At 38.2% G+C, this 20,405-nt stretch overlaps 3 protein-coding genes across 5 annotated transcripts; 2 read left to right on the forward strand and 1 right to left on the reverse strand.

Annotated features, from left to right (window-relative positions):
• Window positions 1-283: 283 nt before the first annotated feature.
• LOC108666899 (multiple coagulation factor deficiency protein 2 homolog) lies at window positions 284-6,574 on the forward strand. 2 transcript variants are annotated; one of them, XM_018153851.2, is made up of 5 exons: window positions 284-921; window positions 3,050-3,102; window positions 5,016-5,102; window positions 5,703-5,827; window positions 6,363-6,574. In XM_018153851.2, the coding sequence occupies exons 1-5, from the start codon at window positions 745-747 to the stop codon at window positions 6,446-6,448; spliced, it is 528 nt and encodes a 175-aa protein (XP_018009340.1). In that variant the 5' UTR covers window positions 284-744; the 3' UTR covers window positions 6,449-6,574. The 2 variants fall into 2 exon arrangements, with proteins under 2 accessions (XP_018009340.1, XP_018009341.1); XM_018153852.2 differs by lacking the exon at window positions 284-921 and adding an exon at window positions 1,883-2,074.
• A 1,030-nt stretch (window positions 6,575-7,604) lies between these two features.
• Window positions 7,605-11,640, forward strand: LOC108666890 (multiple coagulation factor deficiency protein 2 homolog). Its single transcript, XM_018153843.2, has 5 exons — window positions 7,605-7,894; window positions 8,577-8,626; window positions 8,955-9,041; window positions 9,335-9,465; window positions 11,333-11,640. The coding sequence occupies exons 1-5, from the start codon at window positions 7,751-7,753 to the stop codon at window positions 11,434-11,436; spliced, it is 516 nt and encodes a 171-aa protein (XP_018009332.1). The 5' UTR covers window positions 7,605-7,750; the 3' UTR covers window positions 11,437-11,640.
• On the reverse strand, window positions 11,268-19,067 carry LOC108666896. Of its 2 annotated transcripts, none has more exons than XM_047883694.1 (6): window positions 18,443-19,067; window positions 17,291-17,457; window positions 16,527-16,709; window positions 14,582-16,079; window positions 13,875-14,019; window positions 11,268-13,487 (listed from the first exon to the last, which is right to left on the reverse strand). In XM_047883694.1, exons 1-6 carry the CDS (start codon window positions 18,642-18,644, stop codon window positions 12,833-12,835), a joined length of 2,850 nt encoding a protein of 949 aa, XP_047739650.1. In that variant the 5' UTR covers window positions 18,645-19,067; the 3' UTR covers window positions 11,268-12,832. The 2 variants fall into 2 exon arrangements, with proteins under 2 accessions (XP_047739650.1, XP_047739651.1); XM_047883695.1 differs by having other exon boundaries at window positions 13,296-13,487; window positions 13,871-14,019.
• Between the last annotated feature and the right edge of the window lie 1,338 nt (window positions 19,068-20,405).

The following is a 20,405-nucleotide window of genomic DNA, read 5'->3' on the forward strand; positions in this document are numbered from 1 at the left end:
CGCACATCAGAGTGAAAAAGGATTGCAAATTCTATTTGCATGCTTTTATCACTCGAAAATAATTTAAACTCTATTATTGTTCATTTTAAATCGTTAAAAAATTATCCGCAAAGTTGATTTATCAAAAATTCTTCTTTGATTTGTCGATTTTGATTAATAAAACATATTGATTACTTGACAAGTAGAGCATGCGTTTATCTCAACGCAGGTGCCTAGCTCTGGGAACCGCCTGCTGCATCGTGCGGAGAGTTAAGTTCTCGGGTCGCCAGTGTGAGACCAGCGACCTGATTGACAGCGTCACTACTGCTGCCACAAATCGTATATTTTCTATATAAAATTACAACATTAAATCGCGCATCAAATGAATTTGCCATGCAGTGAATTTTCGCTGCAGACGTCTTGATGTCAGCATCTGATTTATTTTTATAAGTTTTCGTCAGCACGAAGAAGCCCAGACTCAACAGTAGGCATTCAAAATAAATGTTTTTATTTTAAATAACATGTAAGAAGAAAATAATTATCCAAAGAACACACGAAATACTACCATCTTGCTCCACACTTGCTTATCTGACCATAAGATTCATACAATGTCTTAAGTTTAGTGCCGTTGACCTATCGACAAATTGAAATCAGTCAGAAAAGTAATAAAATATTTATCGAGAAACTATCGGACTATTTTTCTAAATACAGCATAGGAAGGAAAAAAATCTTTCATTGGCATACAATCTGTGAACTGGAAGACAAATGATGTTGCTTAGGACGTGCTTGTATCCACAATATATGGCTAGAGATAGGAAATTAGCAAGTCTTCTCATTATCATAATATTGTGTGATGTTTTGAGTGATGTAGCAGCAACGGGAACAAGTAGTGTTCATCATAGCCATCATCACATGGAGCGTCATCACACGCCAACGTCTAAAGTGAGCTCTATTTCTACATTAATAGAATTTAAATAATCGTTATGAATTTTGAGCCAATTTCTTTCATATAAATACCTGGATTTATGCGGATGTTTATAATCTCACTTCTGCACAGAAGCTCTATTGACGAACAAGGCTGCTCTTTAAAAATTTTAGAAAAAATCTGCAAAAATAGAGTTCATATTTTAATTATCATCTGCGATTTATTACGTTATTTTGACGTCTGATTATTCAGATCTTTTATGGTACATGTCTTCAAGCTACAGTGACGGGTAATAAAGCTAGTCGCTATAGGGTAACAGAAGCGTTAGTCGGTAGTAAGCGATATTGTACTTATGACTTCCAGGTAAGTTATATATACAAAGAGTGAAATTTATTGGAGTGAGACACGCTTTTTATCTAAGAACTTGATACACTAACACGGATGCGTGTAGTTTAGTGTATTATAAATAAGCTTGTAGTGTATCACACACAAGCGTGTAGTGCATCGCACGCTTCAGAGTGTAATGTTTTAAACCATATGCAGGTATAAATTCATTTAAAGAATTTGTTGTTTTGTTCAGTCATTGCCTTAGTCACTTCCCTCCGCTGCCAACTTTGATTCGATTGTTGCAAACATTGCGAATGTTATTTGACATTTCATGTCTCTGAATAACGAAGATGCACGAGAAAGTAAGGTAGGTTTACAAAAATTCGTTGCAATATAGATAAGCGCTTTTTTCGCCCGAGAGAGTCGTCTGGGTTCCCTTATTTTTCCTTGAGGAGGTTTAATTCTATCGAGACTCATGCACGAGTTGTTCTGATTGGACAAAGAAGGATTAAAGCTTTTTACCTTGTAATCATCGATCCGCCGTTACTTGAGGGAACACAACTTTAGGTAGAACGTCGCACATTTTATTATTGCTGTGTGGGCTTATTTATATGATACTTGTGCCAGTCGCACTTTAGTGACAACTTTTGCAGATCTTGACTTTGTTCTTTCTTTTCTGCGTATATTCTGAAAAAAAAAGAAATGCAACTTTTAAAACCGTCCACAATCCTGATGCTTGGAGTGGTGCTAAGTAAGACTTGTGCGGTGCGCACGCAGTCTCGCGGTGATCCTGCATACCATCATCATCAACACATGGAGAGACATCACGCGCCTACGTCTAAAGTGAGCCATATAATCATTCATACTTATTCATTCAAGACAAAAATCACGAATGATGATGGCTCACTAAAATATCATGAAATTTCTTCGATGATAGAGTAGAGAGATCATTTCTGAGATAATTTCTCCATAACATGACAAGTAAAACAACCCGACATTAATGGACAAGTGGAATTCGAGATATAATGCCATGCATGGAATAAACAAGGAGAAGCTTACTCTAAAACCCCTCTCTAAAAACCCTCTTTAAGACTCCTCTCTAAAATCCCTCTCTAAAACCACTCACTAAACCTGTAAAACCACTCTTTAAGACCCCTATCTTAAATCCCTCTTTAAAACCCTCATTAAAACTCCTCTTTAAAACCCCTCTTTAAAACCCCTCTCTAAAACTCCTCTCTAAACCGCTCTCTAAAGCCCGTCTCTAAAATCCCTCGTTTTAGAGAGAGGGATTTTAGAGAGCCAGAGCCAGGTCTTGGGCTCAAGTCTCAGGATGAATTCATACCATTTTATTCTAAAACATTTTTCAACTACAGTAAATATTTCGTGGCATTGAATTTTGCGGGATATATCTTATATCTCCATGCCATGTTTAAGAGACACGGGTAGAGTGAAATGTTTTACCCTCAGGTACAACAGAAATTCTTGCATGCCACATCATGCTTGCACCTTCAGTTGACCCAGAGTGTAGCTCATCATCAGATCGATTCTGTCATAAGTAATTTAACCCTTTCGTTGTGGATACATTTACCGTCGTCAATGCTATTCGTACCTAGTGATTTGGGACCGACAAGTCACGCAAGTAACGAAAGGTTAAAAATAAACATAATCGTGCACAGAACTTTTCATGGACTTTAACGTTGCTCAACACATGAAAATACGATATTTACTGAAAAATTTAATGAACCGCTTTTGAAATAGTAATTAAACCATGTAAATTTTAGAAAAAAGTGGCAGCACCATGAGGAATATCTTTTACAGGAAGGCGGAGGAGACGGAATACTGCACGACCAGGCGCTGTTAGGTGACCGCCAGTGAGTCAAATGAATCTTATGTGTGAATTTAGACTAAATTAATGTTTCAATAATACAGTAAGTTTTCATGTATGCAAGAATAAGGTTAGTATGAACCTTACTGTTGTATACTTGTTATATTATTTCATTGCTATGGATATAGTTTTAGGGAGATTGTGACCCTTTGATTGTGAAGCTTACATATTTTTTCCTGTCACGTATACCTCAAAGTATCCTAATTACAACAATGATCCAGTCTCATACATTACTCGAAGTACCAAAAAACATGACTGTGATAATTTAAAAATTAGTAAATTTTTAAATTCCTTAGGACTAATTCGAGGTGCAGCATACATTGTGCAGACGTTTAGGAAGTAAATGAAGATAACTATTTGATGTGAAATTTTTCTAATTTAACATTAAATACTGGAAAGCGTGTTCAAATCTCAGTGTATTCATCGTCATAGATAATCTATCAGACAGAAACTGAAAATAAAGAGCGACATCTGTTGAAAGTGTGGATGTATACGGTCAAATTTATACCATTCTAAAGCAGATTTGATTCTTTCATGAAACTATTCATGCTATGATTGAATCACTTCATTAGTTCTGACCGATCATCTGCCACCAAAAAAACATTTCTTATATTATTGGGATCATATTTATTTCAATTTCCATATTGTCATAATAGTAAGCATTGTCATTATTACAACACTTCTCTTTAACTTCACTTCTTGTTGTTTGTTTGCCAGCTAAAAATCTTATAATTATTATTCAACACACTTCTACCTGTCCAATCAATTTGAAATTTTGCACACTTGCCTAAAGTCGGAGATAATGCTTGAATCAAATGACAAAATAAATATTTTTAAAATTTACCTTTTTTATTATCAAAAAAATTGTAAAATTATTTTTTACACTCGAAAATAAAATTTGAAATTCAATCACTCACTGGATTCTTTGGAAGTATTGTCTTTAGAAAGTAATTTTTAAACGCATGCTATTTATTAATTAATTTGGGTAACAATTATGCATGGATATGGCCGCACTAGAGCTTCTTAAAGTTGACGTGAATAACGTCCTCGTGCAGAGTTGGGATATTAGCGATCAGAAATACTCGTTTACGCACAAACCTTTCATCATAGAATGTTGCTTCTATTACTTGACAGGCAATAAAATACTCATTACTAATTGAACGTTTCGGAAGGAAAAGCCTATCATCCTGGACGTTTCCTTATAGATGATCCTTAAAGAATCGATAAACTCTTCATTTTATCTACCAGACGAGGCTCGACATGCCTACCCTTAACCATTGATTACTGGGCGAAAGAGTTCGACCAAATGCCTCTGTAAACATAGTCTCTGTCTAGTAAATTCGGACTTTTAGGTCTAAAATAAACAAATTCTGAGTCAATAGTTTAAAGTAATTAAACATATGAAACAGTATTACTTTAAAAAAGCATTTAAACATTTTTACATAAAAAAACGCGGAAGTAGATTCCTACCGTCGATTTTTTGTGCTCAAGATATAAAGCTTTTTGAATTGAGGATAGCCTCGATTTATGATTTTAATATCGGTATTGACGTGGCGTGCTCGCCAATTAAGATAAAAACTATATATTTTTCATGAGCGATCAAAGTGAAACTACATCTTTTTGCTGAAAAGGGTTATTTTTTCTTTGAACCATATTTATTTTTGATTCAATCTCTATATCAGTGAGGGAGCTTCATTAGGAAGCATGACAGTAGTTGCGTAGCACAAGCATTACAACCAAACCTATTCGTTGCACCAATTAAGGCTCGCTGAATTTTTTCACTCGATTACTGAGAATTGTTGGAATGCTGTTGCAGTTAGTCCATTTCTGTGCATGTTACTTATCACCTCTGAACTAGAATAGGCCGTTCGTTAATGATGGATGCTGCATAACTTACAGGCACATGGAAGAGGATCTTGCGCATCAGCTCTCAGCAGAGCAGATCAGCAAGATGTCGCCTGGAGAACTGGAATACCATTACTTCAAGTGAGAACCATTTATCCACCCAACACCCACATCATTTTAAGTTGAGAACCATTTTTTGTCACCTCTCTGCTCATGCATCACCTTATTTGCGCCTAACCCCTGACTTTCTACCTAACCCAGGCTTCTGCCACACCTAATAAAACTCTTCACCTTTTGCATACTTTCTACCCACATAACGCGTAACTTTCTACCTAACGCATACCTTCTCCCACAACAAATTCGTATTTCTACAGCAAACGCATACCTTCTTTTCACATAACACGTAACTTTCCACCTAACGCATATCTTCTCCCACACCTAACAACTTCCACACCGCATCTAACTCTTATGTTAATGGAGTTTAGAACTTTATGAGGTTTCCGCTCGCCGCGGATGCCAGACTCCGGAGCACAAGATTTACAAGCACTCAATTAGTGAACTAGCATGCTGCTTCTCTAATTCCATCTCATACAGAAATGACTATCAAGTTTCAAAGAACTTGATTGATATTATTGAGCATATATTACATTACTGAAAATATTGTTATGATTATTGTATACCTACTTTCGCAGCATTGTTAGGAATTAGTCTTAAATTGACGGGAGGTGCACGTTGCCGTAGGGTGCACGACTTTGACAAGAACGGCAAGCTGGACGGCCTGGAAATTCTGGTGGCGATCGGACACGTGGTGCACCTGCCAGGCGTAGAGCAGGGCATTGATGTGAAGCAGCTGCCACAGATTACTGGTAGGGGTTTGGGAGTCAACCAACTGCCGCATGCTGGCAGGTAGGGGTTTGGGAGTCAACAAACTGCCGCATGCTGGCAGGTAGGGGTTTGGGAGTCAACCAACTGCCGCATGCTGGCAGGTAGGGTTTGGAGTCAACTAACTGCCGCAGCAGGTAGGACTGTGGAGAAACTCAACCGAGTGCCTCAGCAGTAGAATGTGTATAAAAAGTCAATGTGTAGTGCTGCCATTGGAAGATGAATCAACTTGACAGGTGAGGTGTGCTGTAAGAAGACGCAGAATGCATCTGAATGGGGCAAAGGATTATAATAAACCTTAACTGTTGTAAAGAATTATAATAATCGATGCTGGTCAACAGTTCCCTAACTTCTTTTAGGTAGATAATACAAAGCATCTTAACATACTCTGGTAGCTATCTACGGGCATGGTTGAATTACAAAAAGTGATCGCAATTATTAGCAACAAGCGTTGGTAATTAACCACAAAACTAAGTAATTAATAACAAGCGTATGAAAATACAGAATGTCCATTAACAGAGATGATCGATGAGGTGTTCGAGGAGGCAGACGGCAACAAAGACGGCTACTTGTCGTACTACGAATACGCGCGCACGCGGCGCTAGGGCGGCGCTGGGCGAGGCCAGGGAGAGGCTTGCGGTTGACCTTCCAGCTCAGTCATACGATGTCGCAAGAGTCGAATATCTGTGTAAATTCCGCAACTAAATTTCCCCAATAAATATCTTTCGTTATAAGTTTGAGTTTTTTAACCTCTGAACTTCTGTATATTGGTGATATTGTGTTAAACATCGTTTTGGACTTCCTGTGGAGTTAGATCTCGTGATAAATTAAATGTATGATGATTTCAAGAAATTCGAATGAAATATGTATAATTTACTACAATTTCATGGAAATGTAAACGGGTCAATATATAAGTAATTGATAAGTAATTATAAAATTAAACAACTGAAATCAATCGAATAAAATTTTTGCCTTGTGTTTAAAGACCAAACGTATCCACGATGACCGAAAATACTATCAAACGCTATACATTCGAAGGATTCGCTATCTTGGTATCACTTAGGGAACCGGGACACATGTTAGCGATAATGCTCTTGATAGCGCTGTGTTATAAGCACCCGGTTTTGTATTAGATTTTATTTACCAAGAGCAACTTTATGGAGGACAATCGCCTCTCTATTTGAAAAAATATCTAGTCCATTTGTGAAAGATAAATCAAACTCAGTCTGGTTCTGGTGAACGTGGGCTCATTTTTGTTGACCGTCTTAAGTTGGGTGCAATCAGTCTCATTGAGCACACTGTGAGCTACTTTGGATAGCAAAGATTTCACTATGTGTCCAGTCGAAATCGGTAGGGTTTCTGTTCAGACGGTAACTATTACATTAGAGACCGCCGAACAACGGTAGCAGTACCTTTTGGGATACAAAATTATATTTTGTTTAATTTCAAGATATATCATCAAGATTATATAAAGTCAGAAACAAAAACTTAGAGCTGTGTGTGTAAACCGCTGCTGCACTCTTGTGATTGTGCTGCTGCTTCACTGTTGTGTTTGTGCTGCTGCTGCACTGTTGTGTTGGTGCTTCTGCTGCACTGTTGTGTTGGTGCTGCTGCTGCACTGTTGTGTTGGTGCTGCTGCTGCACTGTTGTGTTGGTGCTGCTGCTGCATTGTTGTGTTGGTGCTGCTGCTGCACTGTTGTGTTGGTGCTGCTGCTGCACTGTTGTGTTGGTGCTGCTGCTGCACTGTTGTGTTGATGATGTTAAGGGAATGATTGGTTAGCTCAGCTAATAAGCTGCCGCTTAGAACCTTCACTTTTAACCCACTACGATGTATGAATAAGTATGAATACACAATACGTATGAATAAGTATAAATAATTTTTATAACAAATTTATCCCAGCAAGCGCATGATGAGGGCTAGGGTGGCTAGTTTGCTGCTGGTTCTTGTAGTCTTGACAGGACTTAGCGACGCAGGCGGCGGCTCGAGCGGCTTCCACATCCACCGGGAACGCCACCCTCACGCTGACCGACACCACGTGCCCAAGACGAGGGTGAGGACTCAATAGGATAGAATAGAGAATGGAAGTGTAGGCACTGAAGAAATGGGCCTGGGGCCATACTTTCAGAACTCGCTAAGTGAACGTAAGTACTTACGCTCTATTTCTTGTCTATGATTGGTGGATTTTGCTTGAAAGGCCGTCAATGATTGGCCGATGAACTTACGGTCTCTTAACTTTTTTTGAAAAAATGGGCCTGTTGCTGATTCTTGAGTTTTTCGTGAGTTGATTCACAAGGGATCCGGCCTTTGGAACCCGATCTTTCCGTAACTGACGATTGATTGAGATAGCTGCTGGACTTATTGCATGGTCCGTAAGGTGCTAGGCATTTTAAGACTGAACATATGCTCCTGCATAGCTTCGTCTAGCGACTCTAGTCTCTTCGCTTGAAGGCGTTCATACTCGGAACGTCAACGATGCTATTAGAAAGGCTGTTCCACTGATCCTGCTCTGGTGAACAATCCAAAGTTGTCCAAAAATTCTTCGTTGTAAAGTAGATAAACAACTAAATATAATATAAATAAATAAAAAATTGTATTGCATTCATTTTCGCGTGATTTTATGTCATATACAATTTATGTAACAAAAAAACCATTCGGATCGACTAAAAACTGGCAGAATCTTTTTTATGCAATGCCTTAGACAATTCGTCATTGTGACCATCTTGTTTGTACAGGCTGAAGGAGGCGGCGTGCTGAAGGATGACAAACTTCTGCAGGATAGAGAGTTAGTCGTATTTTTAGAATCGTATTTATACGTCTAAAAAATAAGTAGCAATAAAATAAATTATACCGTAATTACAGTAGTTGAAAAATAGAAGTTTTTGAGAAGCTAAATTTACTACACTATTACTACACTATTTTAAATTAATAAAATACGATACAATAATTACTTGAAATTGCAAGCAAATATATCAAATTTCAGAGCCTATTATGTACTGATAGCTAATTGCTGAAATATCATAATCTATGTAAGCTTTATAATTAAATTAATTAAAGCTGATTAATTACTAAATACACTTAAGTAAAATATTTGATCGAGATGTTCTTCACAGTCACATTCGTGAAGATCTCGCCGGCTCGCTCACAGACGAGCAGATCAACAAGATGGACGACAAGGAGCTCGAGTTCCAATATTTCAAGTAATAATATTATTATGCTGATTACTCTAAATGCTGACATTATGCTACCAAACATTTGAAAATTTCAACCTGTCACTTATAGCTTATTTTATTAAGTGTTAAATACATTTGCGATACGATAATTGATCCAATTATCGAGCTGATGGTTATTACAGTTTACTATTAAATTTGGATCAGATTCTAAACTAATAAGCGTGCATTTTACTTTTTGGTTGAGTCTTATTTGAAAATTTGAATGACGAATTTTGCCAAGATTTTTAAATGGATAACATAATTTGACATGGGATTGTCAGGGCGCACGACTTCGACAAGAACTATCGTCTGGATGGCCTCGAGCTGATGGCCGCCCTCGCACACGTCATCCAGCACGGCGACCATGACGACGACGACAGACTTGACGCCCAGCAACTCAAACTTGTCGAGGGTAATAGCTAATATATCTCGTATTAATATTCGGCGAGGGTTCTAACTAATGTTTCTCATATAACTAAAATAATAACTAGTTTAATAATAACTAACTAATTTCTCATATAAAAATACTCGGCAAGGGTACTAACTAATACCTCTTACTCGGTGAGGGTACTAACTAATGACTTATATAAATACTCGGTAAGGGTACTAACTAATGACTTATATAAATACTCGGCGAGGGCACTTACTAATGTCTCTTATATACTCGGCAAGGGCTCATGGCGGGCTCTAATGACTCTTATATAAATACTCGGTGAGGGCACATAAATCTCGGTGAGGGTACTGGGTACTATTTCATGTCTCTGAATTTATATTTATACTCAGCGAGAGACGATATCGTCAGAGATCATAGCAGTTGATGGTCATCCAATGTCCTGATAATTACTTTGCTCGTAACCACGACGTGACAGATTAATTTTCTTCAGAACCTTTTTGACTCAGCTCGGCCGATATAAACTTGATTCATAAAATGAACGTCCATTGTCAGTTTTTAACTAATTTACTTCAGTTACAATATATATTTTCTAAAAAATATTTACGCACCCTTTAATAATGTATCAGCTATACATTATTCACAAAATAGCAGTTATGAGTATAGTTTATAAACGTTAATTATAGTCTAGTCACTCAAGTGCTCTATATTAGTGTACTGATCGTGTATTAGTTGGCCTTGGTTGATCAATCGTAAAGTATACATGAGTTACTATATGTACTTCATGACGTATATAATGCCACATCAATTATAAATCTATCTCGCGATATGCTGCAGCTTAAAAATCACACATTCTGTAACTAACCAAGGTGACTTATACCTTTTTGATCGGCACGGTGCTCGGCAGTAGAGTATTGAATATTTTGAGCGGAGTCGATATAAATGTCTCTGCGTTGTAACGGTAGAACTGCCCGTTTCAATGAATTAATTAATGTATTCAACACAAAAAACGTGATATTTAGTCGACTATTTATGTCGCCATAGCTGCTGAAGTGGCAGCTCTCGACTTTATACCTTCACTCCTAACCAGCAACCCAGCAGGACATGTCAGGTTGAATAAAAGTTGGGAAAACAAAACTCACGACGTTGAAATAACGTTGAATTTAAGTTTAGAATGAAAATTGAAGCAACGTCATTTTTTCAACGTCGTACATTTCGACGTTGTTTCAACGTTAAAATGGCGTTGACATCTGACGGTAGGATCGCGAATATATATGCAATTTTAAAGTCAGAATTTTACGCGATTTCAACGTTGAAACAACGTCGAAATCTGCGACATCGGAAAAATGACGTTGCTTCAATTTGTATTCGAAATTTATTTTCAACGTTATTTCAACGTCGTGGGTTTTGTATTTTCAACGATGATTCAACCTGACATTGCTTGCTGGCAACGCATGCGACCAAATCATCCATACTTCCTTGCCGGACCATGTATAATGTTATAAACGTGCTCCAAATAATTTTGTGCGAGTGATTTAAAATCTAAAAATAATATCGATAATTTGCATCCAATATACAAATATTATACACGTAAACTCATGAAAATCTTAAATTTAGCATTCGTTAAAATCTTGACAATAATTTCGTAGAGTTCCCCCCGTCGTCTCTTGAAAGAACATATCAAGCCGCACCAACTAGATATAAAAACATAAAATTGCTGATCAAATTGTTATAATTATGAAAAATAAATTAATTCCAATCATCTTAAATGTTATATTACAAATTTAAATTATAAAATAATTCATATACAATCTATGCAAAATAATTAATTATATATAATATGGTCACAAAATCGATTCTGAATTAACTGATAATTTGAAAATTTCAGAGCTGATCGACGACGTACTCTACGACGGCGACAGAAACAACGATGGCTACCTGAATTACGTCGAGTACAAGCAAGGGCGACAGAAAGCTGCCGGCCAGCAGTGAACATATAACATTAATGTGCTAATAAATAACTTGCCGCATCATCGTTTGTTACTTGCTCGTACTTACAGCCAGCCAGCGGTGAACATGCAACATGAGTGTTAATTAATAACTTGCAGCATCCATGCGTGTTACTTGCTCCTACTTAAAGCTGTCATCCAGCGGTGAACATGCAACATAAGTGTTAATAAATAACTTGCAGCATCATCGTTTGTTACTTGCTCCTACTTAAAGCTGTCAGCCAGCGGTGAACATGCAACATGAGTGTGTTAATAAATAACTTGCAGCAACTAATATAACCTGGCCAGGCTGTATTAGTGATGGTAAGGGACATAACCAGTGTAGGTATCCATGTAGCCAGCAACTCTCAGGGATCTGCACTGTTGAATATCACAAAAAATAGACCCTTCAAGACCGAAATTTCTCAATGCAACTACAGTGAAGTAAAACGTGGCGAGACAATTTCCCGCGGAAAGTAAACTTTATATTGAAAATGCTGGCACGAATCACAAGTTCCATATGCTTCAAAAATAATTATCGAGCAATTGCGGGTCATTCATCCGTGCCCCATTGAGTCGTTGTAGCGCCCTGCTACCAAGACACGCACTCTATCTTACTCTATACTCCATTTTAGTCTATCTTACTCTATCTTACTAAATCCTATCATCATCCTGCCCATTAATGACGCAGATTTTTTCAAGAAATTATCAATTACTCTCAACGCTATGTGGGAAGTTTGCTTCCATTGCCAGTTCCACATTACCTCATTGTCGCCGGTATTGCCATCCAGTTAATGTAGGAACAGCAGCATAATTAATGACTATATTACTCAGTTCCGTCACTAATTTAAGTAGAATTTTTTTGTGTCTTGATTAGGTGGTGTAATTTGTTGAAAAAATTTCCATAGAAAAAGAACCATTATTCTAAAACACACTATTTCCATTTTCGCCGTTATTGATTAATTACGGACTGACATTAATTTCCTTACTCTACGTTTTGTCGTACAATTTATTCGGAAACTAGGGGATTACATGAATAAAATTCAAATTATTCTGGCCAACCTGAACTCATGATACCAAATTTTTGTAGTAATTCAAAAGCTAATTCATTAAGATAATCTCTCTTCAAATCGTGTCAAACTCAGCATCAAAAATGACCTTCGTCAGACCTGCCAGAGTTACGAAGCGAACATTGCAAACCAAAAGAATAAAGCAAAGTAAATGCCCCCAGAAATTACCTGTTAAAGGAGAAATTATGCATGATATAATCTAATAAAGCATTTTTTTCTTAAAATCAATTGTATGTGAGCTAACAGCATTTATTTTTATCACGATATTTAAAATTTCTAGCGACTCACTCGTCTTCAAAGAATTTTAGATATATAATAATTTTATAATTTCTATATGGAAGGCATAGTCGAGTTTCTGTACGTGATATTCTCATTTAAATGCAAAAACTCCAAAACTTTCGATCCCGAAGTTACGCTGTCCAAAATTTTCGTTTCGATGCTCCTACGAGCTAAAGACGCATCAAAGACGAGCAGTTCCGTATCATTCCTGCGTACGTCGCTATTTTCTGTATCATTTTTACAAATATTGTGCGCAGAGTTCTCCATGTGAAAAACTTCTGAAATTAAACTATGTTTTCTCACATTCGTTTGTATTTCTGCAATACGGTTGCTGTAGTCAAGTTGCCGTTTTAGATTATTGAACATCTTTCTCTTGTTAACATTTGTAGTCTTCGTATTGCACGACCGAATAGTCACTCTATTAAAATCTTCATTGACAGACTCGCTTCCAAAAGATGCTTCTGAGCTTAAATAAAGAGAACGGCCTTCATGACTTATATTTTGTATCAGATACTCTTCGTTTATGGGGCTCATATTACAAACAGCTTGCTCCCAAAAAACTGATTGGGGTTTAGGAAAGCTTGGGATTCTGTGAGTTGGGGATTTTGGGGAAGAGGGAGTCAGGCAGCCCCTGTTGAGGCTCCTCAACATGGCAGGGGACCCGCCGAAGAATGGCAGGGTCGAGAACAGCTGCCTCTTCGGCTGGCTGCAAAAAAAAACATAATTAAAAATTTTCAATGAACGTCATTTAAAAATAAAATGTACATTGTACGTGGTTTGAGAAATATAACGTAAACGACGATGTGATCAAAAGAATGTCATGTTAAAATTCTCGTCATTCAATTCAATATTCGATTAACTGTTGAAATGTTAAGGTCAGATTTACTGAAATTAGTGTTTTCACGCCAAAATATGATGCTATAGTGCATATCATATCATCACAGGTAATAAGACACATGAGTGACTGATCAATTTACATTTACAAGTGTTGATACTTCGGTGACGGGATAACAGTTCATCTGTTGTCCAAGATGAATATAATAAATTGATACGGATATTAGTTACGTAGAATTGCTGCAGGTTGCTTACTAACATCCTGACGCCCGAGCTGACGGCGAGCTCGCTGATGCAGGACTCGAAGCTCCTCGGCAGGACGTCGGCATATGGACACGTCCAGTCCGACGTCTGAGCGCCGACCGTCACGGCACCGCAGTAACGCGTCACGCACAGTGACAGCACTGACCAGTCACACATGTACACCAGTTAATTACTTGTATTACCACAATTACACGCTTACTTGTCAAAAATTGCATTCCGATGCGATACATTTACTCCAGTAAATGTGGCTTGAACGGCAGAAACATAATATTGAAGTTTTACTTATGGATGGCTACAAAGGAATCGGTAAGGCAACGCAGTTACAGCTCAGAATTATACTAGAATCTACGCAATGTAAGAATACATTGCATGCAGGGCACTGTGGTACTCCCGTGAAAGTAAGACAATACTGTGTGTGTGGTCAATGCTCTGAATCGAGCGAAGAGAATTACGACTGGATAAAGATCCATATTACATGAAAGAATATTTAATTGCGTGATATTACCAATAAGGTGCGTTGTCTTTTATGAATTGGCACCTTCATCGTGTTATAAGTCAAGAGCGTGCTTCTATCAGGACGACCAAACAGATCATCATACCATACACATCATGACATTATTACGTACAGCGCTACGCACCGCAAACAATTACCACCAAATTGCAGAAATTAACAATTCAAGGAATGAAGTACCTATCACTCACCTGCCTGGTGTACAGGATGCCTCAAGTGGAACATGCCGGTAACCAAAGACCCCAGAAATGAGATTGGCTCATCGGGTGCAGTGATGTAGGTGCAAAGAAGCGGATAACGGCCTGTTAACACGCGCACGATCTGCATCAATAAGTTTTTTGGCAAGACTGTGTAGCCGTACCTGAGCAGCCAAGTGGACACCAGATACCGTTCAGGATATCGTCTCAAGTTGCGAAATGAATGCCTCACACTCTTCAGGCACTCAATGGAGTTGGAAACTCCGGTCGGAAAGTCGAGGGGTAAAAGAGTGGTCGCAGTTCTGTGGTTTTCAAATGACCCTTTGCGAAAGTTTGCAGAAGTTGCAGTTGAGTTTACAGAGTTAGTTGATTCAGGAAAACAGTTGACCGACGATGTTGACGGGTTCAATGTAGCACTGCACGAGGTGACTGACTTTACATTCAAGTTCGCAGATATATTAGAAGCTTCATAATACTTATTACATGAAGTTTCAGAAAATTCGGTAGAGTGATTTGGAGTTTCGTCGGAATAAGAGCCGGCTGAAACAGGAACAGTGCACCTGAGAACATTTGGTCTAGGAACGCCAGCAGCTTTCAGAACATCTGTAACTGCCATTGACGCTGCGGTTAACAGAACTGAGCTCGAAGAAGCCCCTGTAGCCGACCTGATGTCATCCACCAACTTCGATGTTATTCCGTCTCCCCACGTGACGCGCAGATTATGTGGCCGGCGGCTGCCTTTCCAAACCTGCAGAGGCTCAGCTCTCCAAGTGTCAATTAATTCCTCCATCAGAAGTCGCGGCAAACTGATAATTGCTCTAATAATCCAGTATATCTCCACAAGCGCCTCTAGGAGCATTTGTTCTTCGGTAGTCCTGTTAGTTTGGATGCGCTTACACCAGACAACTGCTGACACTATGATGCGGCATACGTGTGTAATTACATTGAAAATGTAATAAAGAGTATTAGTACAAGTTATGTTCACAATGTGCATAGACAGAAGTGTAATTTTCGAGAAATTTGACAATGACCTTAGTGAGCTTGATTTGTATGAAGATAGTGGATCTGTGTTAATATTGATGCCATTGGCTGACACAATTTGGCAAGGTCTCGGTTCCCGCACGTGATACTTCGTTTGGACGTAGCAAATCAGCCATGACAAGCCATCCTTTACTCTTCCTAAAGCATGCTGAATGTATTTTGATAATCTCAAACAAACAGGAACGACGTTCTTCAGGATGAGGCCAAAGAAGCGCTTGCTTGCAGAAGGTGCCGTTAGAAGGGGAAAGGTTCCTTCTGATCCCCAAGGCTCAAAATGTGTCTTTATTTTTGTGTTGTCGAGGAGCATTTCGTCGGTTAGGAGGTGATGAGCTCGTATCAACAGCCAGGTAACTTTGCTGCAGTCTGGCTCGGTGCCGTTGATGACGAACACTTGCCAGGGGGGAAGGTTCGGGCTCATGCTACTTTGATGGAGCAAAGTGCTTACGTACTCCTGGAATACCAACATCGTTTACAGTTATGATGGATGATAAATGCTTGCGAAATATAGTTAAATTTACTTATAGCTCTTCCTTCAGTTCAGCGAAACCTTTCTAAAGGGAAAAAGTCATCAGAATTTTGTTTCAACATAAGATTAATTAGGTTATTTATTTCGCAAATCAATTTCACGGGAAAAGGCTAATTATTTCTTGCTGCTTTTACGCTTAATTATTTCTCGCTGCTTGATTATTTCTTCGAGATAATTTCTCTTTAATTTTTCTAGAAAAACTGCTCTAAGCTGTAGCAGAACGATTTTTAAAATTCCTAATTCAAGCCAATTGGAGAAGGAAGTCTCATTAATGATGCAATCGCTGAATGGAATAATTGGCCTGAGCAATTAATGGATAGTAGAATAAACTTGTGATGTTTTGAATCTCCAATGAAAATACGTTGGGCTCACTTGAATATTTCTCGACGTGACAAGACTGTGGTGGTAGTGTGAAGGCGCCTGTTGGATGTGATCAGCAACATCGAAACTTGAACACTTCAGCCAGACGCCAACCCCGTGCATCATTGCTATTCGTTTCTTCAGGTTAGGATGCTTTAGGAAAATGTTAATGCCTCTCCCATTGCAGTCTGTATTCTGCAAGCATATTAACAATTTACATGAAATTACTCGCTTTGATGAAGACACATGGGCGAGAATTCTACACCTACCGTTGAAATGAGTACGGAGTGACAAGTTAGGTTCATCAGACGAAGCACTAAGTTTCCTCGTGGAATGTTCGATAATATAAAGCATGTCAAAATTCACGAGCAGCGTTATTTAAGATGGATAGTTAAAACTTAGTCGATGGCAGTCGATGGCCTTCATAAAATGATTCAATTATTGATGTCTGATACCACAAACCTGTCCAGTCTTCCTGCAAAGTAATTCGAATTCATTCAATAAGTACAATTTCAAATTGTCAATAAAATGTACACATGAAATTTTCTTAAACAATTATTTTACCTAGAACCTAGAAAGACAGGCGTGAGAAATCTACTTACAGAATGAAAGGAAAATTGGGAGTATCATTGCGCTAAATTTTTTTCAGAACATAATTGTATGAACGACTGTTTGAAGTAAATGAATTAGGCCAAGCATTTTTCATGTAAATCTGGAACAAAAATCTTACTTTCAATCCCTAATTCACGTGAGAATTAAATTTATTAGGTAATTACCTGAAAAAGTTGCATAAGGTCCCTAGCATGGAGGTGCCCTGTGAGCATCACGATGCTCGTACAGCAGCCCTGTGGCGCCCCCCACAGGGAGGGAGTTGAAGGGAACGTCGCGTCCTTCGTCGTTAGGGATACGAACCATCGAGCCAACCACCTCCTCAGCCACAGCACTGCCAGCACGGGGAAAAATAGATATTAGAAGAATGACGTAAATACGGCTCAAAACAAGACGGATAAAACTGAAAAATACGGTTCAAAACAACACGAAATAGGGTTATGTCAAACATTGTTCAGTGACCAGAAGCGATACTGTCCAGTCCATTCACCAACGCAATGACAAGACATTTTTAAATGTCGCAGATACAAACAAATTAGAACATTCCAAAGCCAGATGTTTGCCTCATTTCATATATTAATTAAAAATTACTGCTTAGTATTGCCAATGTGAGATTATTAACTAATAAAAGTTATGAGCGTTTGACAGTAATCGAGCGCTAAACTACTCAGCGATGAATGTAACAGTCACGGCACCACAACAGAGCCATGGAAAATAATTGTCATTTCTGAAGTCTGGTGTTAGTAAAATATACCACAGCACCATTAGCATTAGGTGCATAAAAATTGAACGGAAGTCAAATTCGTCAAATTTAAACATGCCAAATTTCATTAAACACTTTAACCCTTCTCCGCCCACTATCCTAGACAGAACAAATATTTTATCAATGTTCCTCGCAGATACCGATTTAATAGGAAGATAAACAAACGTCTGTGAAAATGCTACCTTCACTTTGATTATTTGCAGAGGAGATAAGAAGAGAATATTATAGTTTTATTGCGGTGGAGAATCGGGAAAGTGGCAACATCTTCAGAAGTGTAACGAAACTGACAACTTTTCCGCATAAATTTAACTCTGTCAGTGAAGTCCTTGTATGTAGCGTTACCCCTATTTCAGAGTAACATCCTGCAGTTAAGCGCACACTTTTCATCGCGATAAGAGAGTTTTTCATCGCGATAAGAGAGGAGCATTTTGGGTGCGGTTGAGGTCCATGGAACGCCGCCTAGAAACAAGTTTATGAACGTCAATTAAAATTAAAAGTGCACCCAGAAACAAGTTAATGAACATCAATTAAAATTAAAAGTGGAATTATTTCGAACCTGAGAATAGAATCAAGGCTGGCGGCAGGAGGATAACGGACGAGGCGATGACGGACATCATCGCCAAAACTGTAGATATGAACTTGAAGCTATAATAGTAACATCTTGTTTGCTGTAACTTGATGAATGTTGACGAGAAAAATGTGCGAGTTCCTCGAACTCCGCAGCTCCACAAAATTTTGAGGCGAGTCAAAGTTAGCATTTTCGAGCGTGTACCAAGTCACTGTACTCAATTATCGGAAACTTCGAAGCGCATTTCGAAAAGTTTCATATAAATGGAACAATAACCTTATTCGATATTTTCCAGCTACTATTATGCAAGTTTCTAAGCGTCAGTTTGTTTCATCTTGTTGAGCTAAATTTATACTCAATATTAGAGGACTAGTTTTTGAAGTCACAAATTGTTTAATGGACGGAACAAAATATCTCAAGGTAAAATTGAATAATTTTAACCTAAGGTCAAATTGTGATAACTTATCCACACATCTTCAATCTTCCATTGAAACATCGATTGTTTTTTTTTTCTAGCCAATTTTGCCCACACCTACGAAAGCCCGAAATACGTTCGTAGTAGAGCATTTGAGGAGCCAGTAACGAACAACTATTAATTACCGTTCAGAGATCATCATCGGCAACTCCAGAGATCAAAATTTTTAAGGACAATCTGGGGAGTGGTTGATAGAAGGTCATTATTTCACGACGATGACTGGATACTTCTCGACCTCATTATGTTAATCTGTGCTACATGCATGAGATCAGTAAAACATCGTCATATATTATATTGATATCTGCTGCATGAGACCGGTAACATAACTATGATCTCTACTGCACGAGTCGTGACGCTAACTGAAAGGTTTTGATTTGCTCAGCGGACAAATAAATGCGAGGATAAGTATTAAATCTTGCTTCCATTCACGTTACCCTGACGCGCTCAAAATTACTTGTGACATGACAGCGTTCAGTAAGCCTTTCGAATAATCGTAATAATTATAATTGTAATTTGAACGCGGTCAAATTCAGACAATCATAATAATCAGAAATACTAGTATTTTGAGAAGAAATATTTTAATTACACATTTTTGATACAAGATTCACCGAACATGCAGCACGAAATAACATGAAACTTAGTTGTACTTGAAATGATACTTCTTTACCATTTGAAGGTAGAACCGTCAGTTTTAGTACGGCACACAATAGATTCATTTTCCCTTCTGACCCTACTTGCTCAACTTATCAATAGAAACTGACGATGAAATTTAGGTTTAATTTTATCAAAAAGTTCAACCAGGATTATCAACTCGAAATTATTGAGTTCCATCATCCAATCGCCATTATGGTACCTAAGAACAAACAGCACTAATTTTCACACATGAAATTTGTTGTTTAGTGATATTTGTAGAACTCTCTATCGCCGAAGCAATTTTTCCGTTCTCTCACAGTGACTGAGACATAAATCAAGAAACGCATGTCCGAAAACGTATCCGATATTTAATAACTTAATCGATCGCTTCACTTTCTTTATCATAAATTCCAAATAAATCTTGAAAATGTACACTGAAGTTACTTTCAAAGAATACGTTAGGATCATCATAGGAAGTCCTATGAAGGTGAACTTTGACCAGCACTAGCGTTCTGTAGGACTGAGTATAGGACTGAGGAGCAGGGCAAGCACCGAGTGGCATACAAACGTCAGCTCAAGATAAAGATCAAAACCTGAGTGCCTTCTCCAGATATCAGGCCGAGGAGTAGCCATAAATGCTCACTACGCACCCGCTCTCATTGGTGGCTTCGTTACTGTTTCTGCTCTGGGGTCAATGGGCCAAGGCTTGGAAAGGCAGTGAAGAAATGTCAATTGCGAGGATTGAAACATCAATATATAGCGGCTAGCGGTTTCAGCGTTTATTAGGCCGTTGGCCTGCCGCCGATTCTTAATATCACAAAACATTCACTTCATTTTGCGGTC

Source organism: Hyalella azteca, unplaced genomic scaffold (assembly GCF_000764305.2).
Source record: "Hyalella azteca isolate HAZT.00-mixed unplaced genomic scaffold, Hazt_2.0.2 contig13460, whole genome shotgun sequence".
Lineage (NCBI taxonomy): Eukaryota > Metazoa > Arthropoda > Malacostraca > Amphipoda > Hyalellidae > Hyalella > Hyalella azteca.